Source organism: Empidonax traillii, unplaced genomic scaffold, assembly GCF_003031625.1.
Source record: "Empidonax traillii isolate 1590-97213 ecotype Southwest subspecies unplaced genomic scaffold, ASM303162v1 scaffold250:size724861, whole genome shotgun sequence".
Lineage (NCBI taxonomy): Eukaryota > Metazoa > Chordata > Aves > Passeriformes > Tyrannidae > Empidonax > Empidonax traillii.
In genome coordinates this window covers 443,503-467,245 of record NW_020955443.1, presented here as the reverse complement: position 1 = coordinate 467,245, position 23,743 = coordinate 443,503, and the positions used below count along the sequence as shown (strand labels likewise).

General features: G+C 46.8%; 1 protein-coding gene across 4 annotated transcripts in view; it reads left to right on the top strand.

Moving 5' to 3' along the window:
* ZFYVE28 (zinc finger FYVE-type containing 28) overlaps positions 1-4,737 on the top strand; it is a 150,520-nt gene extending 145,783 nt beyond the window's left edge. For all 4 annotated transcript variants that reach the window (XM_027889064.1, XM_027889063.1, XM_027889062.1 and 1 more), the window contains 2 exons: positions 1,379-1,482; positions 2,434-4,737. In XM_027889064.1, coding sequence (XP_027744865.1) covers positions 1,379-1,482; positions 2,434-2,565 — 236 coding nt within the window. In that variant the 3' untranslated portion in view covers positions 2,566-4,737. The remainder of the gene's footprint in view (positions 1-1,378; positions 1,483-2,433) is intronic.
* Positions 4,738-23,743: the final 19,006 nt, after the last annotated feature.

Here is a 23,743-nt window from a genome sequence, read left to right as displayed (position 1 = left end):
ATCGGTCATTTCTCTGCACACTGACTGCCGGCTTTGTTTGCTGGCCCTCTAGTTGTAACCTTTATCAGACAGTTTGTGCACTAAGTGAAGGATTACTTCCTTAAACTAGTTCAACTTCTAAAATAGTTTAGAGGAGCCCATGAAAGCTGAGTGAAATTCTAGGTTCTCTTTGTTTTTATTAATCTACTTTTTGAGCATTTCCTGCATTGAATGCTATATCCTTTGTACTTTTTATTTGACAAAGACATGAAAACTGGTCATGGTCATTTTTGAACAAAACAGTGGAATTTTCATTTAATTATCTTTTTTTCTGCCTGTAGCTGTAGCCCTCTTGACCTCTGCGTTAACTGCACTATATATTTTGTTGTTTGAGAATACACTTCTTGAGGCAGAGATCTTGCTTGTCAGGTTTATAAATCAGCAACTGCGTGGCTTGCAAGCTCTAAATAATACTCTGAGGGAAACTGTATACGGGGAACTTGGGTAAATACATCCAGCAGTTCATGTTCACTGTGTCCACAGATTCCTTCTGAATGGAACTTGCTTTGCCCTCCATTAGATTTTTGCCACCCTAATTAAGCAATCGACTGTATCATTTCTGTACTTGTAATTCTGGACTCTCTGAGGTCATGCCAGCCTGTCGTGAGCAGAAGCAGCTCGGCAGAAGTGAGCCTGATGCCTTCTGCTTTGCCAAAACCAAATCACTTCCCTGCTTGGCTTTTATGAGAGGTTAGAGAGCTCGCAGGAGACATAAACAACTGAAACATGCTGTTCGTGATAATGGGCAAATTCTTTCTCTGCTAAGTCTTGCACACTCGATTTTGTGGTTTTCCCGTAGTTACTGGTGACTTCCAGTAAGAGTCCTAATAATTTAGCAGATGGTAATCAGGCTCTGGGTTTATTACCTGTGTAGTTGCTTGCCTAATTGCAGGAAAGCAGTCAGCCTTTCTGTAGGGAGGGCTGAGGAGGCTGGGAATGATCTCTGCTCTAAGCTTGTTTTGATGGCGGGTTGCATTGACCAAAATACCTGTGATCCAGCTCTGCTTGAACAGTCCCTTGTGTTCATACTTTATTTTGCTTATCTTCTTTCCCCTGCCACTTGCTTTTATGTAAGAGATATTTTATAAGTCCAGAGCTGCTGTGCAGTGCCTGCTGTGCTCTGCCTAGAGGTGGGTGCCTGGCAGAGATGGGGGGAGCTGAGCCCTTCCAGGCATCCTGAACTCACCCAGCTGCTGTTCGCAAAGCACCTTGAGAAACACAGATGAAAGCAGCTGCTGTTATATTTTACTCTCCCTGCTTCCTTGAGGATCTGGTAATCACATGTTTGGTTCTATTCCCCTTTGATTTATGTTCCCTTTTGTTGCTGTGTTTCTGGCAGATCCCCCTGACTGGGTTCCAGATGAAGTCTGCAGCTACTGCACTGCATGCAAGGCTCCTTTCACAGTCATTCGCAGGAAGCACCACTGTCGGAGCTGTGGCAAGGTAATGACTCAGTGAGACATGTGAGAAACTGTCCACCAAACACAACAGCAAATTCATGTGTACCACAGAAACTCGGCTGCACAGCAAAATGCGTGAGCTTGGCCAGGGCTTTCAAGTCACAAGTGGTTTTGTGTATCTGGGCCGCCAGTTCTCTGCTTGCCTTTAGAAAGGGTTGGGGAGGGTTTTGACTTTTAAGCAGCCATAAACATTTGTCTGCTAAAGGCAGAATTCCCTGTTGAGATCCTAGAACACCCCCACCCAAATGCAGAGTCACTCTGGACTACTGCTGTAATCTTTAACGAGCTGCAGCAGCCTGCGCTGCCAGGGGTGATGCACACTCAGCTCAGCTGCAGGCAGTGTCCCTTTGCCTTCTTTCCAAACCTTTGCAGTACCTCTGTGGTGTGCAGGGCTGCTGCTTTGCAAGTTTGTGGGGGAGGAAGAGGGAGCGAGGGAGGGAAAAAAAACCAGTCACGTACCTCAGGAAGGCAGAAATCTGCAATCCCATTTTGCTCGCTTGCTCTTGTACAAGTTAAAAAGCAAGAGGCTTGTGAAGCTGCTTTCATTAACCTTGTAGTGGATTTGCAGGAGTAGGAACTTGAGAAACATTCACAAATATTCCCTTAGTCTTTCTTTAAAACCGATGGAGAGAGATGTTTCTTCACATCTCTGGTGGAGCTGCTTTCCCCTGTGGCCTGCAGAGCTGGACAGGCCTGCCTTGGCTACAGTCAGTGCTGGGGTAGCAGCATCAGAGAGGCTGAGCACGGCCAGAAAAACTGCTCACTGGGCTAGGAATTGCCTTTAGAAACCATTCAGTTGCTGTGCTGAAGACGGGGGTGGTGCCAGCACACAAAAACTCAACACATACAGTTTTCTCTCCCCTGTCTTGAAATCAGTTTCGTCCCATCCTGTTCTTCAAAGGAACTGAAGAGAAATTTCCCTCTTGTTTTTCAGATCTTCTGTTCCCGCTGTTCCTCCCACTCTGCTCCATTACCTCGTTATGGTCAGATGAAGCCTGTCCGTGTTTGCACTCACTGTTACATGTTCCATGTCACTCCGTTCTATAGTGACAGAGCTGGTATCTGACATATTAAACTACTGGTGTGTCTTCTGGAGTCTTACATGGACTGATATATTTGACCTAAGCCAAGAATTAACTTGAAAGAGGGACCCCGTGAGGGCACGTAGGCTTTGACATCCATTATTATAAATTTTGTACAGACAGTTTTTATTGCATTTTACTAAGCTGCTAAAGGGAAGTATGAAGCGTCTGTAGCTCTAAGGCTACAGTACAGTCTTCCATAAATTTATACCATTAATGTTACGATGCCATATGCAGAACAAATGCACTGTGTGGAAGGAAATAGGGCTCAGAGAATGGAACAAGCATTGCTGCTTATCTCACGTGCTAGGAACAGAGTAGCCGGTTAACTAGTCCATCCCAGCGGATCAGTCCCAAAGCTCGGACACTCCTGTGCCCACTGGAGTTCCAGCATGGCTGTGGGTATCAGCGCTCTCCCTCCTGCTGCTGTTTTTTCCCATGACTAGAGTTTTGCTACCTATGCTAGAATTAATCAAAGCAAATCTATTTCAAATCCACATTCGATATTTACAAAGGCAGAATTTTCTGTGAATCCCATACGAAGGTCCTGAAGGACTGAAGGTCCTTCTGTTGCCTTTCACTTACCGAGCAGAGCAATAACTCCAAGTTGTCTTCTAAAAATTTTTACAACTTCCAGTTCCATATTTTGGAGTTTTGGAAGTGCTTATAATCTGAACCATTTATGCTAAATCTTGTTAATAAAGGTCTGACGCAGAGCTTTGGTTTCTATATCAGCATTTAAAACTTAACAAATTTCAGAGGAAATGGTTACCAAATAAATGAATTAATATTAAAATAAATATTTTTGAAAGAGTTTGGCAGCAAAATTCAATAGATGTTACAAATTATTTCTCCCGTAATGAGTATTTTTAAATGGTTTTAAAAAGGTAAATGTGTAATGAGATATCCAAAAGGTCCTGCGGAATGGTCAGCCAGAGAAGGGTACTTGTTGTCCACATTTGGCAGAGTAACCATGTAAAATACTGCATACTGTTACTTCACTCATGCTAACAACTCAGAAGACATCTGTATTTATTTGAAACACCAGGGAATAATTTTTATCTCCACTTGGAGGGGAAAGAAATAAGACTCACGTGGATTCATGCTATGATCTTGCACAAACTGTTTGCAGTAAGAGCTCCCCGAGCACTGAGGTTTCAAAGGTATTTGGACATGCTTTGAGTTGGCCACATGAAAAGCAAGACAGTGTGTGCTGTGGTTACAGAGGAAACGAGATCAAGAGCTCTGTGCTGTGTCCCCTTTCCCGACTCGTGGTGTTACACACTGTGTTTCAAAGCGATAAATACAAAGAAGGATGAGGAAGTTGTTTGCGGTATCACGCTCGAGAAAGGTCGTCATTCAAAATGATAAAGCAAAACTGGCTAGTGTTGATTTTTTTTTTTTTTAATATAATTTATTTATTTTGTGGGGACATTCCCTTTGTTCAGTGTTAATGAGCCATATAGGGGTACAGCAGTTCGGCACTACTGTCGTTTTGAATCAGATGAAACAGCTTCACTTAGTTTACGTGTAATGCACAAGCCTTATGATGCTGTTTGTAGACAATGTCAGCTATGATGTGTTATTCTCACCTTATTTATATTTTTTACTATTATTACTTCCCTGAAATCCTTCTCATGAAATCCTTGAGTTGGAGTGTCTGCATTCACTTGAGTTTGGAAAGGCGTGGGGTTGGGTGATCAGTGGGAGATGGGTAATGTGGTGCGAGCAGTGATACTTATTCAGGCTTAAATCTCAGGCTTCACATTGCAATGATTATTGCAGTTTTATTTTTAGGAAAAAAAAAAGAAAAAAAACCAACAAATTTAATGCTTCTTTTATAGGATTAAAAAATTGCAACAAACTTCAATTGTGAAATAAATATGCACAAAAAGTTGCTTCTGTGGAAAAAATCTTATTTAATGGACTGAATATTTATTTAAGCTTGTTTTTATTTTGTAAATGCTGTAATTCAGAATCATTTCCATAAATATGATATTTAAAGATCTCAGACACTATAGTTTCTTATGTAAATACAGACTCCTATTTCTCTTACTGAAAAGCACAATTACTATATCAATACTAATATACATTTGCCTCAAGGAAGACTTTCATCTTGTAATCTCTTCAGATAATTAAAGTGTCAGGACTTTCTACTTCCATGTGCTGGATTGCTCTTTCATTTCGGGGTATGTTTACATGGAGTGACAGCTGCCATCCTGTCAAACAAACTGGCCTTAAGTCCTTCTCACTTTGCAAGGAACATGAAAGAAAGGAGTTTAAATTTGAAAATGGAAGTAGAGGGAAGGGGTGGTAAATCCAAGCTGGAGTACCAGCCTGTCACTTAGCATTGCCTTGTGCTGTCTCTCGCCACCGGCTGAGAATCTCCCTTCCCAAAATATCTCGTGTCAGTGGCCACTTCACACATCAGGCACATTTGATCTGCCTGTGTCACATCTGAATAATCTTTTCTGTGGGGGACACGAATCTGCAGTGAAAACAGCGCTCCTTGCATCTATGTGCACAGTTATCCTTAGGAAGCATAAATGCCCAGAGCTGCTTTGTTCTGCCCCTTGTAGGAGATACAGCTGTTAAAGCTTCTGTGAGAATTAATTTTCGTTTCCAGAGGACTTAATGCATGGCTTTGGGATGCAATTTCACCGAACAAAAGCCGTGTTAGAGCTCCATGACATCAGGATCTCAGCTTCAGTGGTGCAACAATGGGAAAACTTTAACGGGAAGCCTGCACGCAAGCGTAAGATTGCATTTAAATTAATATACATAATATTTATGGGCAAATAATGCTGCCTTAAGGTGTGTATGAATAAATGAACAGTAGAAATTTATCCTAAAGGGACATTTTAATAAAAAAGGGGATTTCATTTCTCCTGAACACAATGGGTTCCACAGCAGTTTTCCTGTTGGGGATGCTGCAATGGGAGTGAACGGGCTAATAAGGTAAGAGCAACATTGGCAAAGGTGGCAGTAATTCACCTGGTGCTGGACTGTTGTGTATGGCAGGTTCCTTCTGAATCACAGCTGTTTTCAGGGGGGAAAAATAACTATAGTAAACTCTGAAGTGATCCCTTCTAGGTCTGTGCAGCATTGTCTGCTCTGTCTGGGTTTGTAAAATCAGACGAATATCAAGGCTCCCTCTGCAGTGAAAGGAACTCCAGTAAAATATCTCTGCTTCCAGGAATACCCCTGTCCAGAATGCCCAAGTATACTTAAAAGCTGTCCCACAGCATCTCAGTGAGGAGGAACCTGTGTGGAAGTGATGGGTAAGGAATGACCTTTGTGTGCTTTGTGTAACCTGAGAGGAAGGAGGAGGGAATGGGCTGTGCCCCTGTGGTTGTGCCTGCACAGGAGCGGGGAGATGTGAAAGATGTGGAAGCAGGAGACTCACTGTAGGAAAGCTTCAAACACAGCCCCATCACAGTCCTGCCTGGGAGCTGGAGGAAACCACCAGTACTCAGTGTCTCGCTGAGCTCACTGTCAGTTCATGCAGAGTCAAAGCTGCTGGGGCTGCATCCTCTGGTTTCCGTGGCAACCCCCGATAGCATCTCCCTGCCAGTGCCAAGACTGCAGCACTCTGTTCCTGCACAGGCAGGCACAGAGGCTTCTGCTTCGTCAGAGGGACTGTGATGGCTCAAACATCTTTATTTGTAACGAAGGTTCATGCTGCAGTCACGTGCTTACTGTGAACTCTTTATTTTCTAATGATAGCACTTTACTGAAATATGCTTTATTTATGTTGTCTGTTTGTAAGAAACCATCCCTGTGGGCACCTTTTTGACTATTTCTGAGGGGTTTTTTAGCTCTTTTTCCTTCTCCTCTTTCCCCCTTTACCCCACCATATTACCCAGCTTTCCGTTTCTGCTGTGTATAAACTAGATTTATTCCATGGCCTTCTTGGGTATCTTGCAGATAGTGAAATATTAGACAACTCAAGGAGCTTTCATCTCTATTGCTTCCTTGTACCTGCAGGAACACCCTGCCACAGGTCCTTCTTGGCTGCCTGAGCTGCCACGGGTCTTGCACCAAGTTGTTTAAAGTTCTGCAGAATTCCTTTACTTTGTGAAGGAGAAAGGATGGATCCTGATTCCCAGGTTTTAATTGCTGTTAGTAAATTATAGATAATGCCAAGACTCTGATTTTTTTTCTTTTGGCTCTTTTTTCCATTTGCTCTTAAACCAAAAAATGGCAAAATATTAGGCCAGAAGGATGAAGAGGATAAGACTTGTTACAGCAGATCTGGAAGTGTGAAGATGATGTTTTCATGAAGTAATTGGTTTTCTTTGAAAAAAAGCTGTTAACTGCGTGTGCTAGGAATGCTGGGGCTCATGCATAAAACAAAATGGGCAATTAGTCTTTCATGAACTCACTTCATTTCTTGTTTTCACTAAACATGAAGGCTCTGAAGTGTAAAGTATGATTTTCCCTCATGTTTCCCTCAAAGGTATGAAGTTGATTTCTCTTCTCAGTTTTTCTCAGCCACCAGCCTGCTGTGGCTCTGACTGAGCCTGCCTGTGAAAGAGAATATTCTGTGTCCAAAGAGCTGTATCAACAGTGGGGTCTCCAAGCCTCCCCCCCCTGAGGAGCAGTGAGGGGTTTTCACGAGCACGAGATGTCTGACCCAGCTGGGATGTGAGGGAATGGCACAGCCAGCAAGCACTGAGCTTGTAACTGCCTCAGATACTGCAGAGATTTTATTTTCTGAAAGTAGCCCCATCCCAGGCACTCACAATATTTAAGCATGTCTTACCCTAGAAAGTCTTACTTATGTATTTCTGCATGTTTAGATAGTTCTTCACAGGGCAATAAAACATTGGTATTACCACCGTGACATTTTATTCACTGAGTTAATAAAAAAAGAAAGAAAATAGCAGCAGGGAAGGTGTTAGAGGTGAGTGCTTTCTAGGTAATATTTCAGCAGTGGCCAGCTTTCAGGTTTTTAGCTGGAATTAGGCTGTGGTTCCGAGGGGTTTGTCAGTACGGCAGAAGGTGATGAGAAGAAATAATCTTGAATAGCATTTATGCTGGTAATTTCTCTCTGATGATGTGCTGGAAAACATGCTAAAAATAGCCATTTTTCTTAAAAGATGTGTCTGAAGGTGGTACTTAAGTGCCTCAGCCTTTTTGGACAGTTTGGAGAAAGTTGTCCCTCATCCTTCCAGGGCTGGAACTGTGGCTCCACCAAGGGCTATGCCAGTCAGGTCTTGGCCATGAGAAGTCACCTGTCTGGTATGGTAAGAGCAGTGAGACTGTCCTGGCTTTTCTACGGTGGGACCTGTACCATGCCATCTTCCTCTGTGTCTGGAGAGCCTCTGAGATCAAATTTTGAGGCATTTGATAATTATTTCTTTTTGGCCAAGACATTTTATGGTTGTTGCTTCACTAACAGCTTTTCTGTTTATTATGCAGAGTAAAGCCTGGTGGTTTTGGGTTGTTTTGGGTTTTTTAATTGATTTCACTTTCTTTGGCTTATCTGCAGAAAGCTGGAAATTAATAATTGAAGATATAAACAGAAAAATAATGACTTCTTCAACTTCATAAATACATTCAAAGGAAATTACCCTGTGATCCCTTGGCTCTCAAGCACTGGGAGATGGAACAGGAAAAACTGAACATCAAGTAGTTTGTAAGTCCTAGGTTTGGTCTCTGAACCATCTGCTTTTGTCTAGGACAACTTGTAGCTAGAGGAAAGGGAAATATGGATGAGTGATCTCTGGGGGAAATGGTCTCTCTAGTGGGGAACAAAAATTAAAGGTTTGAGCCAGTGATTGTAAGTTATCTTTGTCTAGAAATAACTCTTCCCTAATTTAAAAAAAAAAAAAAAAGGAAATTGCTCTACTCCCCATGTAAGGAAGCTGTTCAAATAAGAAAATTCTACTAATTTGGTCCAAGTGTCAGAAATTCATCTGTTGACCCATTTTAAAGCCTCTAACTGCCACACTTCTGAGAGTTTCTTACAGGACAGAACATCAGCCTTGCTTGGAGAACAGTAGGAAAACCTTGCCCAGCTGTACCCCTGAAGTTTTTTCTGTCATGTTTGCTCCTCGCATTCTGCTTTTGCCTTTTCTCTTACCTTTTTCTCTTTAAAGGAATGATATTGAAGTTGGATTCTAAAGTGAGTCTCGGGGAAAATGCTTCCATATTTCATTCCTGTAGGGAGTACTTGAAACATGGCTGTGTCCACTGTCTGTCTCAAAAACGTGTGCTGTGAAAACCTGAGGATGCAGACTTGCACCCAGATGCTGCCTCCGTGCAGCTTTCATCTCATACTGGAACAGAAGCAAAGCAGATGCTGCAGTAAAGAATCCAAAGATCAGATTGGTGTAAAGTGTGAAAGTTTAAGGGCATCTTAGCAAGAGACCCTTGATGGTACCTACTAAAAATGCCCAAGTAGAGAGCCCAGCCTCTGTCAGGAGCTCACAGGTGATGCAGCCCTGAGCTGGGGACCTTGGGCTGCACCAGGATGGAGGGAGAAGCCAAGGAGCTGACAGCCTAAGGGACACTCCCCAAAGGGATTTTTTTTTTTCACCTTACTCTTTTGCCAAAAGTGACTCCCAAGAGGGAAATGCAAGGCATTGTCTTACCTACTGCATTGAGGGTATTTTCAAGGAGCTTGGAGAAAAATCCATTGGGTGTGCTGCTTCTCTATTCCCACCCAGGGTTACAGAAATCCTGTTCCTTGGCAGGTAGAGGGGACAGAGATGCTGTTGTCTTTTTACTGGTTGGTTATATATTTTTTTTTCCTCTGCTTGCTTGCTGCAGTAAGAAATGAAAAAGGAGTGTTCACTTTTTGAAAATCTCAAATTCCCACTCATGCAACAAATAATTCTCATAAATTGATCTAATTACATAGTGCAAATAAATACCAATCACTGAATAATATTAGGTTGGTTTTAAACAGAAAAAAAAATAAAATTAACCCCAAATCAAGCCATTACAAAAGTGCTTCCTCTGAGAACAAACAGCTTGGAAGCCGTCGAGAACACCAGCGCCGTGTGATAAAACCCTCTGTCCCGCGTGCCACTCCTGGAGGCTTTCCAGCGTCTTCCCAAGGTTCAGATGTTGTCACATCATTAGCTGCCAGAGGAAGTTGGCTCGTGCCAAACCGTATCTTCTTGGCTGCTCTGTGCTCCTGTGCTGCTGGGGTTCAGTGCTGGCAGCTCCAGCAGCCTCTGCAGGGTTGCATTTATTTGTGGTGTTTATGAGAAGGCTTAAGCACCTGGCAGAGGGGAAGATGCAGCTGAACGGGGGAAGGTGTTGAGCGAGCGTCCTGCTAAAAGTGCTTCTGGTGTGTTTGGCTGTGAGGGAAAAGCCATGGGGTGTGACTAAGGGATTGGAAATCTCTGGACTTGCCATCTACTGAATGTATCAAAGAGAAGACAAATTGCAGAGCCCATCAGAACCCTGTAACTGCCCACAGTGGGTGCACAGGTCTGGTGAGCTGGTCTGCTCTGCCCACCTGGCAGGGCTCTGAGGGGAACCAACAGCCACAAGTTGAGCCAACTTGAACAAATGCACGTAAGAAAGAAGAGGCCAATTCTCCTGTGGACAACCCGCTGTTGAACAGTGAGCTAACAGGTGCGAGGGACTCTCCCCCTACGATCACAAGTATTTCTAACACCACACCAGGTGCTCCCTGCAGGCCCAGCGGTTCAGCCACCCATGCTGGGGCTAAGGCAGAAGTGAGCACTCAGTGGGGCTGTCCTGCACCCGAGGTCAGGCTCCTGGTGGTCTCAAGTTTATAAATGGATTCAGGAATTACTAAGAAGAGGGATTTCTCTGTGGGATGATGTGCAGGTGGGATACAGCGGCCCAGGCAAAGCCACTCAGCACTCTCCAACTCACCCTGGAGTTAATCCTACCCAGGGCTGGGGTCACACTGGCACTGGACTGTTACAAGCAGCAGGTAAAGAAAGGTAACAGATCAAACACGAGGAAGAGGGAACAGGGAGAAATGCACTGCCATTTAGGAGGCCAGTGTCTAATGGAGGGGGAGGAAAATCCCCGACCACAAAAATATCCCAATGTGCAGTTTATAATCAGCTAAAGGAATCGCTTCCCAGTTTGCCAGCAGCAGTTCTCCTGTCCTTGTGAGCTGGCTGTGATTTCCTGCAGCGCTCCTCAACATGCTGAAAGCATCACTCCTGCACCCGGCCCAGCTGGGCTGTGGGTACCATCAGTGTGCCACGGGTGGACACTGAGCAGGGCTGGGCATGTAGAATCACTCTTTTCCCAAACCCCACCTGCATCCAGAGAAGAAATGACCCTTCTGCCTTGTTTTCCTTCACAACTGCTGGCCACAGAGCAGGGAGCTTGTTTGCCTGAGGAGCTGGGCATGGAACACAGTGGCCAACCCTGCACGGACAGTGTGCAGGTACAACAGAAGATGTAAGTAAATATCATATGGCAAAGGGATTTATTCTTGCCCAGCAGAGCACATCAGTCATGAAGGACTGGAGGGGGGAGCTGAGCCTTTCCTCCACCTGAGCATGAGAAGGGGCTCTTGGCCCCCCCACTGCTTCTGCCGAGTCCCTGTCCCAGTCCATCCCTTCGTACACGTTCAGGATGCAGGGACTGTTGTGAGCATTTGTTGGACATCCCCAGAGCAGCAGCACTGAAGCACTGCCACTGTGGAGTCTGTAGGATTTTGTGCAGTAACTCCATCCTCAACCCTGCACAATGCACAGTGCCCCTGATCTTTCCCTGCTAACCACGGTACCAGCATGATGACGTGCCATCACACTGCTGTTGGGATGTTATCTCCATCCTACAGAAGAGCTTATTAAAATACTCAGGGACACAAGATCGGATTGTCCTGTCCTGCTATTTCAAACATCCATGAATAATCCCTTTCACAGATCACTTATACCTCATCACAGAGTTAAGTGCAGTTCTTTTTACTGTACTCAGACTTTAATATTCTCAGTAGACTAAAGGTTTTAGAGATGCTGAAGTCTCCAGACTCTGATGTTTTAGTGACCCTTTGAAGCTTAACCATGGATCTCGAGAGTCAGTCGTCCCTGTTCCTCCTGCGTGGCAGGGGACCTTTTCTTCCCTTCCTGTCACTTGGAGCCTTATCTAGAGATATGTCTGGTGGGAAGAAGAGAGCTTGTGGGAAATGGCTGTGCTGCTGTAAAAGGGTGTTGTGCCATGTAAACTGGGGCTTGAGGTGGCTCTGGGCTTCCCAGTTTTTCCTGGTCCTTTGAAAGTGAGTGGTGTCTTCTAGGTTCCCTTTCCCTTTGGCAGGTTGACCTGATCCTAAAACCAGCCTCCAGGCTTCTTTTGGTTCGTTTAAACATCTCAGACCTGCTGGACTCATCAAGCACAGGCAGCAGTGGTCAAGGTGGACCTCGGAAGAATAAATTCTACTCCCATTTCCATCACTCCCATCTGGGCCTGCAGGCTCCATCTCAGCAGGTATTTACCAACACCGTGGGGCAGCTCAGCTCATGGGGGTGCTGAGCACTGGCTCACTGGTGTGGTGTCAGCACACCTGAAATAGCAGGGGTTATCTAAGATCTGCTCCCGGGGAGTGTCTGGGGAGCAGAGTCACTGTGCCAGGCTGGAGGGGGTGGGTCTCGGCTGCAGTCTGGAATGTGATGTTTTCGTCTTGACATCAGTCTCTTCCCTGGGTAAACGAAGCAGAGATTGATTGGTTTGTTTTGCTTAGGTGGTAATGAAGCAGTTAATTGCACTCAGTAATTGCCGGCTCTGCCCAGCTGCTCAGGGAAACATCCTAGAGGTTTGCCCCACGGATCCCAGGCTGTGCAAGCACATCCGAGCCATCAGCCAAATCCCGGGCCGCTGAGCTTTCCCAGCTCCCTTGCTGGATTGTTTTGTTCTTTCCAAACGCATGTTTTATCTCCCCGTTTCACCAGCCCTCTGTGCTAAATGTTGTGTGCAGCGATTTGCAGCAGGAGAGGTGCCAGCGTGGGCTCCTCCTGGGGGCTGCGAGCACCGGAGCTGCGGGCACAGCACCGCGCTCGGGTGGCCCCGGCCCTGCGGGAGCAGTGGTTGTGCTGCCGAGTCGGTGTGTTACTGCTGTGGGGTGTGATTCCCACCGCGGCTCCTCGCTGTTCCCGGGCTTCTGGGTGTGCAGAGGCTCTGCCCTGCCGTGATGGATCTGCACGAGCCCTTCCAAGTCTGCCACGTGCTAAAATACTTCCCTTCTTTACCACCTCCAGCCATGGCCCCGTGTCCCCCTGCTCTGCTGGGGCATGAACTGCTGCTCCTGCATTGCAGCCCGCAGCTACCACTCTTATTTCTGTTCCTTTTGTAGTTCTCCACTGGGACCCTTGAGTATTTTCAAGGCCTGTCCTGGCATCCTACAGTCATCTTGCAGCAAAACAAACATCTCGTATTTAAAATGCACCACAGCTATTCTTTCCAGTTCTTCTTGACAAATCGTAATTTCTCCTCCTCGAATGTCCCGGCAGGACGGGGAAGGGAGCAGGCAGCGCTTCCACAAACCAGGCTGCTCTACCTGCTGTCACAGGACTCGGCTGTGCCGAGTCATTAGACTTTTAGGTCAAGTGCTTGAGCTGCGTGGAAGCCGACTGTGTTGGGGGGGGATGCTGAGTACCGAGTCCTTCCGTCCTCTGCTTAGCTGTCACGCAGGAGCGTTAAAGCCAGTGTGCAGCGCAATATTTGGGTCAAATGTAAGCGGTTCAAGTGCTGAAAGCTTTCCCACCTGGCACACTAGCACGGATCACGCTCTCCTCCCGGAGCCCCGTCACCGGCGCGGCTGCGGACAGCTGTCACCGCTGGTGGCGGGGTCTGGCGACACTGCCAGCGCCTGGGAGCCCGCGGGATGGCACCGGGGCAGGTCCCGGCTCCGCTGCGCTCCCGCCTCCAGCGAGTTCTATACGCTTTTCCATGCTCCGTGAAGCCGTAGGAGCCCACGAGCTGCAGCGTGAAGCCGCCGAGCCTGGTGGGGAGGGTAAGAGCAGCAATTCGGGTTTTCATGTCCAGCCCCCCTGGGACAGAACCCAGTGATGCCCGTCCCCCGTGCTCAGGCGCCGCTCCCGGCCGCATCCCGCGGCTCCGTCGCTCCCGGGGGTGATGGATTTGGCCCTGGAAGCAGCGGCTGCAGCTGGCCCGGGCGGGCGAGGCGCAGTCTCGGTGTGACCCCGTGCGGCCGCCGGGAGCAGTGCGGGGCGGGGGAGCGGCCGCGGCGGCCCCCGGGGATGCGGGAGACAGGGGGACATTCCCAAATGTTGCAGCTACCAGCCAGTTGCAGCCCTATTAAAAAAAACAAAACAAAACAAAACAAAACAAAAAAAAAAACCAACACAAAAACCAACAACAACAAAAAAAAACCAAACACACCCCGCCCCCACTACCCACCGAAACACGAAACCCTCTTCCTCTTTTGGGTGAATTCAGGCACCTGATGCCCTGATCAGTCCCGGCTGACTCAGCGCCAGGCTGTCAGTGCCTGACAGAGCTCAGCCTTCGTCTGGGCCATCCTGAAGCCCCTGAGCCCGTGCACACACGAGTGGATGATGAGTGAATGCCTCTCCACTGGCTGGGGCTCCAGCACTGTCTGCCCTGCTGGCCCCAGTGCTGCCTGTGGCATTTAATACAGAAACGGCAGCAAGTCCCATAAGCAGCCAGGCCTCCAGATACCCTTGGAATTGCAGCGGGATATGAGGGTCAGTTTTGTGTTTTCCCATTCTCAAGAGGTCTTGAAATGGAGATCAGCAGTTAAAGTTGTACAGGCAAGAGTGCTCAAAGCGATGCTCTTAGGTTTCCATGGCCTGGCTGTGCGCAGAACCAAGGGGCTGCCTCATCCCTTTTCTGGCTGCATAAGGGCAAAGGCAAGAGCTTTGTAGTTCACCTTCTCAAAGATGACAGCTGTGCCCACCTGGGCTGATGTGGGAACCTGCTGGAGGCTTCAGGCTGAAAAACCTACTCAGCCACTGGAAAGACCTGAGCGGCTTGTGAACATCTGCTCCTGCAGCAGCACATCCAAGGCAAGTGTTGGAAGCGTGTGCAACAGGACAGCCTGAGCTGGTGCTGCTCCTGTGGTGTGACAGCTGAGAACAAAAACCAGCTCTGAGTGATTTGCAGTTTGGTCCTCTGAGGCTTAATGTAGAGTCTGGAGAGTGCAGAAGAGTGTCTGCTGTGCTGTCTTTGACAGGGCTGTGTTTAATGTCCTCCCCTGGGGTGGAAAGCAGGAGGAAGCTCTGCTTTTCTGCTGCCCTGCCATAAACTATTGGTCTAGGGCTGCTTTCCCTACAGGTTTCTCTTCCTGCACTTGCCGAAGTCTCTCTCATGGTTTTTGGTTAGTAGCTTCAGGGAGCAGTAGAGCAAGAGGTTTCTTTTGGGGGTTTCCCTGTCCCAGCAAGGAGCAGTAGCCATGCAGAACCGTCCATCCCTGTGCATGATACTTGTGATTATCTTTGCGTGGTTTCTACCCAAACTCAGGCATTTTATACCCATCCCATAAAAAGTTCACCCCATGGCTGGATGATACCCAGGAGAAACTGTCAGGATGGGGCTTCACGGAAGAATGACATTCCCAGGCCTCCCAAGGCTTGTTTGTTAATTTATGCTGACAAGTATTTACAAAAATTTTCCACACATCCAGCCCAGAATGTCCTGCTGTCTCCGAATGTGCCATACGGCGCAGAGCTCGGCTTCTGCTCTAGGAGCATCTGTGCCACTGGGCACAACACGTGGGACCAACGAGCTGACCATGAAAACCTGGTGAGCAGCTGACAGGGCAGAGCAGGGCCAGACTGCTCCACAGGGCTCCTGCATGCCACTGATTAAACACCTCAGCTCTTCCTGCCCCTCCACTTGGAAATCTCACTGTGAACTTGACTTAAAGCCTCCCTGTGGGTTTGCAAACTTGGAGAAAAATTTCTTTCTTTGAGAGATGAGTTTTCCTTGCCAAGAAGGTTTTAATAACTCACCATGAAATTTATAGCGTTTAAATTTAAACCACACGTGGGAAAGTGGAGCTGTAACAGTTTAATCCAATTTAACCTTGAGCGATCCGTTCCGCAGTGCTCAGGCAGACAGTTCACACCACAAGCAAAATTCCTCTGTGGGGTGGCAGACAGCAGCTCTCTCATCATGTCTGTGTCCTTTTGGAAGCCCAGATGACCAGGGTTGGCCATCTATGTCCCTTTTTCATTCTCCTGCACATCTCCCCTTGGAAATACCAGGAATCTGATGCAACTTGGAGTCGGGCATACCCCGAGGAGGAACCTGAGATAAGTTTTGTTCTAGCAGTCACGTTTTCTTTCCTATGCTAAAGAATATCCTTTTCACGTCCCAGCTGCATGCCACCTCCTTTTCCTGTCCCATCACAAGAGTAAGATACATTTCACGGGTGATCCTATAAATGCACCTCACTGGGGAAGCAATTTGCTGGGCATCTCTCCAGTATTCTCCAAGGAGAGGAGGTGGGAAAGTTTCATTGCCAAGTAAATGCTATGGATTGTTAAAAATGAAAAAAAAAAAAAAAAAAAAAAAGAAGCAGCACCACTGAGCTACATTACAGCACAAAGAAAAGAGCTGGGTTACTTCTGAGCAGCGCTAAAGACTTAATGATGTTTAAAGAGTTGTTCAAGTGTCCCTGGCAGCCAGCACAGCAGGCAGGTTTGTGTCACTGGGGAGGTGAAGCAACGCATGCCAAGAAGTATTGACCTGCACTGTATCATCCCATCTGTGAATAAATGATCATCATGCTGGTAGAGACTGTGGTAGGGCAGCATAGCTCACTGTAGACAGCAGCGGAGGAAACCTCATCATGGCATAAAACTCAGATGCTGCCTTATAGCAATTGTACCCTGTGAGTGCAATGCTCAGGAGACCACCACCACTGCTGCTGGGATCTCGAGAATGACCCTGCATTGGAGTTTTACAGCCTTGGGCTCTGCAGCCATCCATGATCAGGGAGAGCTGGACAAATCAAGGTTCTCAGCCAGTTTTGCCGCTGGGTGGGCCAATGTGGTGACACTGAGCAGAACTGGGAGAGCTCTGTTGAGCTGAGATCCCCTGACTTTCAGGGCTCTGTTAGCTTGCTCATATGCTTTGGTGTTTACCTGAGCAGTTCTGGGCAATCAGGAGCTCCTGTACTATGGAAATGGGCACTTCTATTTGTGTTTAAAGGAAACTAAGGCGACAGTTGTGCTGACGGTCTGAGCTCTCTGTTACAATCCACAGCAGGCTGTGCCTTTTGGAAATGGGCAGATATGACGGTTTTATTGGGTGACCAGGTGGAGAATAGAAATCCAGGCTAGAACTGTCACAACTGACTTGAACCTCAGAGGAGCTGCATGAATAGCAGTGGCTGTTTCTGGTCCAGCTGCGTTTGCTGTGTTTCTGTACAGCCACCCTTGGTGCTGCCCTTCTTGGAGATGTCTCACCAAAAAATGGGTAATAGCAAACTCTGCTTTTCAGACTTTTATCCTTCTCCCTTGGGCTTGTGCATTTAACAGGAGATCATCCAATAATTTGCTTTGGTGACACTTGTGTGTTTGTTCTGTTTCTGGAGAGAGGGAACTCATCAGCTAAATATTTTTTAGATGCATTTGATGTGACGTGGTAAGACCAGAAATGGGTTTCATGCCATGTTCCCAGCTGGGTAGTTTCCCAGGGAGGTTGGCTGCTGCCTGTGCAGCTCAAGTTGGAAACTTTGGGGTGGCAGAAAAAGAAAATATTCCCAAAACCGGATTCCCTTCCAGCTTGCCAGGTGTGCCAGGCTGACTCACCTAGGCGGAGGTTTCCAGAATGACTAATGACCAAGCAGGCATTGATTTTTGCCTGTCTAATGGGACACGTCTTACAAAGTCTCCAGTTTCCAGACTGGGTGGGGTGCTTGGCCTTTGAAAATCATGTATTGTGTATCAAGTTGACTGTCCCAAAAAAGAAACCAGGTAAGTGTGTCAGTGGTAGGCTCTGGGCTACCAACAGTCATGCAAGGTGCTGAGGCAGTTACTAAAGCTGCCCTCGTGTGCTCCTGTGCCTCAGTTACAAAATAGACTTCTCAAAGCTTTGTGTCCTCATGTAAAGGGTTAATACGCTCCCTAAAATGCAGTTTCCTTCCTTTTTTTTTTTTTTTTTTTTTTTTTTTTTTTTTTTTTTTTTTTTTTTTTTTTTTTTTTTTTTTTTTCTTCCCTCTTAAGGGTAGTATTTGTTCTTCTGTTGCCACCTTGCTGCTCTTGATGAGCATATAAAATTCTACGTGCTTAGGCCTGGCTGCTCAGCGAGGCTTGAAGTTGCTCTCTATCAGCAGCTCCGTATCAGCTTCACAGGAGACCAGGGCAGACCCCGAGGCTATTGTGAGAACAAGAGCATTGCAACATTCTATGCTATTTCTCATCATGACTGTGACTGTTTATTCCTGAATCAGTGTCACAGAAGAAACACAGAAGTTAATTGGACGTTTTCTGACACAGAACTCTCCACTGGGCACCCAGATGACAGTGGCTCCACACCTGATCCAGGCTGGGGTATCCAACTGATGCAGGAATGGGAGTGGCCTAGCTCTGGTTTGTAAATCTGCCAAGCAAATCCACTGCCCTACACAAAGTCATGTCCCCTAAAAGAGCACCCAGTAGCTGTGAGGAGATGTGGCTTTGGGTTTGTTTTGGCCTTCCTTGTATTCTGCTTCCTCAGGCTCTGAAACTGCATCGCACTGCGCGTTTAGTTCCCTGCTCCTCAGTGACAGGCACCAGCACAGATGCAGCACGTCATCCCTGCTCCCTGCCTTTTCCAAGGGCACAACAGGGCTGGGCTGCCCAGGACCTGCTGGACACCCTCCCAGGAGAGGCACCAAGAGGCAGGTAGTATTCCAGCCCCATCTGAGGGCTCATGCTCCACTTGTGAGGTAGGTCTTGTGGGGCCAGGTGCTGCTCCTGGTTTAACCCTCCTTTGGAGCATTCAGGGACAGCTTCTTGGTCCCAAAACATGGGATAGTCTCCTTGTGGAGAAGAACTCGAAGCTGCTACTATAGCCCAAGAAAGGCTTTTTCTGCCCCTCCTCGGGACTCATAGTCACCTCTGCAACTGGAACTGTTGAATTCCAAGGTCAAGTTCTTTACAGGTGTTTTAAAGCTAATTTTTCCTCGGTGGGGGCCACGGGGAGAGTTGGGCACAGTCACTAGGGACTGCTGATATCAAAGGCATCCAAGTAGCCTTGATAAATATGACTGTAATCAAACCAAGCAGTGGTCTGTGGTCCGTGCACTACATCAGCTGCTTATCAAACTCACCTTTTCCTGGGAATAAAACTAGTCTCAGGCAATGAAAGAGGGAGAGAGCATTAGGCTTTTAAGAAGCAGACTTCAGAGACCGCATCCTCAAATTTTCTGCCATTTAAAACGTTTCCCCAAGGTTTTACCGCATGTAAATGAAATGATAATTACAATATTTTAATCCAATTAGCTCCCTTCATGATCTGGCAGGTGCAAATTGGAGATGGATCAAACTTCTTCTTTCTGTGGATTATGCCTGGAGCCTCCTTAAAGCTGCCGTCTGGCCCTGTGTGTACACGCTGTACGACGTGTGTTAGGGGGCACTGCAGTGAGGTCCTAAATTATGTATAGCATATGAATTATTGCTGAAATGCATCACTAAGATTTCACTCATTGAACATATTCCAGCTCCATGCGAGCAGCATGAGGAAAGCAAAGTATTTGCCTGTGGCATGGGCAAGGTTTCCCTTTGCATGGATTTAAACAGTGTGTGTGTCACTGTCAGGAGTCACAGGTCACCTGGAGTTAACTTAATACATTCCCCTGCATCTTGAAGAAAATGTATTTTGCAAGCTTTCATCTGATTAGCATGGAAATTACACTGGGATTTCTCGTGAAAATGGGGACAGAGATGAAAAAAAAAAGTATCTTGATGTGTTACTTAAAAAAAGAAAACTCTTTGAAGGCCAGTGCAGCTGCCCCTTCTTAAGTACATCTCCAGCTCGTGTCTGGTAGAGCATCCCTTCTTCCTCCTGCCCTTCAAAACCCAGAGCAGCAAGCCCCCCCTCTGCAAGGGCGACACCAGGGCAATCAGTACGGCCTAGGCTGGCAGCAACCTATGGAGGACAGTTTCACACTGGTTTTCATAACACCTGTGGGTATGACTAAGCTAAAATTGGTAGAAAACAGCCTGTTAAAACCCCTGCTCCAGACAGTTTGAATAGCAGTAGGGTTTTTGCCCCACAGTGCTGTCCTGGTGTGGCTGTATCACCCCAGGGACCCCACAGTGCGCTGAAAGGATGAAGGAGTTGCCCCTTGACAAAACCCAGTGGGGTGGTTTTGACAGCATTACACTATTCCAGGAATAAAATTACACCTTTTCTTTTACTGTTTTATTTTATTTTATGGAAGTGACTGCTGATATATTACTAAACCTCCAGATCATCCAAGTTAAATGACACAACCATCCTTTGAACATACTAGTCTGCACTGGCTGGGCACCCACCTTCACCATACGGATGAGATGAGGGATAACTTCCTTATCTTTGACCCATTTTGAATGGAGAAATATGATTTATTTTGCCATTTATGTTCTGATTTCCCCTTGGAGGACTGCTGCCAGTCTGTGCTGAATGAAAACTCTTAAAAGATGGGAAATCTTCATTCCTTTTAAAAGAAGGACTCAGAAAATACATTTCAGAATAAGGTTTCTTTTGATACTTGCTTTTCAAATCCCTGTGTGTTTGTATACCTCCATAATCTTCCATCTTCAGAGAGGTGGAAAGGGAATATAAAACTGCCTCTCCTTTAGCACCAAGACCCCAACTGCAAAGGCAGTGCTCATCAGTGACAGGGGAGGAACCAGGCCCAGGGAGATGCTGGGGCTGAGCTGTGAGGAAAGAGCCACAAATTATATGAAATAATAATTTAAAAAAAAAAAATGTTTTCAAACAAACTGGAGAAAATTAGTTTTGTACTGTAACAAGCTGTGAACATAAGGGGGTAAAATCGTGCTGGCAGTGATTTGCTCTGCTGGTGGGCATAGAGATAAAACTGCTTGGTGTGAGACGGGACTGTGTGTTGAGGGGAGCGAGGAAGAGACGTGTGTTTGCACAAGAGCTGTACCACAGCACGAGCAGTGGAGATGCTGCATAAGCCCTGGGACAGATGGGAAGAACTGTGCTTTAAAGGCTCTATGTGAGACTATTGCACAGCAGAACTGTGCACACAGGAATGTACGTTAAAGACAGTAGTGAAGTAGCAGCTGGAAAGGATGTTTTGGTGAGCAAAGCTCACTCTTTAATGCTCTGTGGTGCAATATGGTCCTACCTTTCATTTCCAGGGGATGGGGAATGCTGTCACCTTGAGCTGAGGCTGAGGTGGGGAGAATCTGTTTAACCTTGTTTCCCAGTTTAATGTAGGCATCAGACTGACTCCTGCTGATCTGGGTTTGGAGTCCTCAACTGCCCCACGAGGTTGGTTGGTTCCAGTTCAGCTCTTGATCTCCACATTAATTTTTCAACACGAAAGCACAGAACATAAGAAGCAGAAGCCTTGGCAAACTGAGGACACCCACCTGGGGAGAGGGAAAATTTCACAAGGTTGTAGAAACCAGAGTCAACAAAACCAGGAGCGAGGCAAGGGGCGATGAAAGGTAAGAGTTGCTCTGGGTAAGGCAAGTAAAATAATCACATTTGAGACCATAACCAGTTTAGTGAATTTACTTGATGGCTGCCTATAAATTCATGTCCTTAATAATTTATATTGGAAAATGAAAATTTGGCAGGTTTGGGAAATGCTTTCCACCACCCTCCCCCCCTGTTTTTTGCTAATATCATGGTGATCTACCCCAGGCCTCCTGCTGCAAGGGTTTTAGGAGAGAATAAAAACAGCCTCTTCTCTGGGAATGGGTCCCTGTGGAATCACGCTAACTGTGAGAATTGAGGGAAACCCTGTACTCATCAAATTTTTTTTTGAATGGGGGAATAAACCTTCTCTTTGGTCAAACAAAGAAGTGACCACTCATTTGTTGGCAATGGCTTGCTGCACCTCTGCTCATTTGGAGCATCTCTTTACAGACAGTGCCTAAAATGTCACCTATGGGGTAAGGCACAGCCCAGAAAGTGTGGAGGTATCAGGGCCCATCCTCCCCATGTTGCACATGAAACAAAAATGGTGCTGTTTCCACCAACCCTGGAAATACCACACTCCCACTTGCCTTGTCTCTACATAAATTATTTCAGAAATAAAAATGAACCCTCAGAGCCACATTTCTGTGGGACCAGCCTTTGCTGGGGGTGGCTGCTCAGGTGCATCTCCCAGCAATGCCCCCAGAACGGCGGAGTCTGATGGTGACTTTCTGGTGGGACACGAATGTTTGAAGGGTTTCTCATTCCTGTCGCAGAGCTCCTGTGTTCTCCTGGGAGGCTTCCTCCTTCCCTTGCCCCTCCCCTTACTGCTGCTGAACTGCACTTCCAGGTATCGCAAAAGGACACAGCTGTGGTCACAGAGGTGCAGAAACCACCCCACCACCCCACCAAGTGAGGTGGCAGGAGCAGTAAGCCCCACCACAGCTTCCCTCCACCTCCTTGCTCAGCTGGAACGTCATGCAAAAAGAAGAAGAAAAAAAAAAAAAAAAAAAAAAAAAAAAAAAAAAAAAAAAAAAAAAAAAAAAAAAAAAAAAAAAAAAAAAAAAAAAAAAGAGCTGCTCTGTGCACAGCAAAACTTAATCATCCCCCAGGCTGGGCAGGAGAGGGGGTGTGAGCTGGAAGTCATTATATGCTGATGGGGCAAATTTCTGGGTGCTTGGTTGCTTCTTTCTTTTCTGCCTTGCCCCTGACTTTTCGAGAAATCTGCAGCAGTTTGACTTTTTTTGAGGCTGTTTCCTCTTGCTCAAACCGCCTGACGTGGGGCTCTGACGCGGCATCGCTGCCACAAGCCCTGTCGCAACCCCGCCGTGCTCCCTGCCCGTCCTCAAGGGAACCCCTGGGAAACACCGAGAGGGCTGCAAGACTCGTGCTGGAAAAGAAAACACAGTCTAGTGCTGACCAGAGAGGATCAGTGAGGGATGAGAGGGTTTGTGAGGCGCCTAAGGTAACTGGTGAGGATGGAAGTGCTGTAGGTTCTTGTTTATTTAAGTGTTACATCAGTGGGGAGGTGGGAGTCTGGATCCTGCCTGAACCTGGCCTTGAAGAGGAAACCCTTGACAGTGTTCTGTCTGAGTTTAGGAGCAAATAACCACTGTTCTCCTTGATGAAATCCTTAACCCCAAAGAGGCCTCTAGCATAGAGCCTTTGCTTAACCGAGGAGCCAAAATTGCCATCTCCCGGGTTCATAAATGTCCAACAGGACCCGTCAGACGTCCCTGGAGCTGCAGTCACCTCACACAGGCACTTCCTTCACTCCACTATGTAGGAAAACTGGGGTGCCTCCAGGTGGCAGCCCTGTCCACTCTAAACAGGGGTTTGTTTTTTCCCTTGAGATGGCAAGGAAATATCGGTAGTGGAATTAACTTGGGATTCAGCCCACCTTAGCGTGGTGGTAGGACAATGCTGGTGGTAGGACAGTGCTAGTGGTGATGCTTCTGCTTTTGTACAGTGGTCCAGCACCTGCAGGAGTCATCCTAAACCAAAAGATGTGGGCTTTGGGCTCTGCCAGCTCACAGGCAGGGTTGGAGGATTGCAGGATTGACCTGCAGCCTCCATAGCAACCTCGGTCCTGCCCAGGCTGACAAGAATCGTGGGGGTAGAAAGATGAGATTGAAACCAAGCACAGGCCTTAAGTCATTGCAGCATTCAATTGACTGGATACAGATCAGAACCTGGAAATATAACGTAAAAATGTAATTAGGTAAAAAAAACCCTCAAAACACCACCACCAAGAAGTGTAGACTGGAGTCCTGTATGGAGGTGAATGCCACCAGGATCAAAAAGCTGCCTTCTGGCACTGCATGGTAAAGTCACCCTCTACCTGTTTTTGTCCTTGGGCACCCCTGGCAGCTACTGGGGAGAGAGATGGAAAGCTCAGGCTGCAGACAGGTCTGCTGCATCAGCATTTACGTGGTTGGGTACCCACAAGCCTGTTCTTGATAAGAAGTCAGAAATCTATGGGTAGCAACTGAGAGGCTCTTTGCAAAATTTGAGCTTGATCCCTTTGTGGGTCAAATCAACAGCACCTTGAGGGGCTTTTTAAAGGGGTTTAAAACAGCAATAAACCAT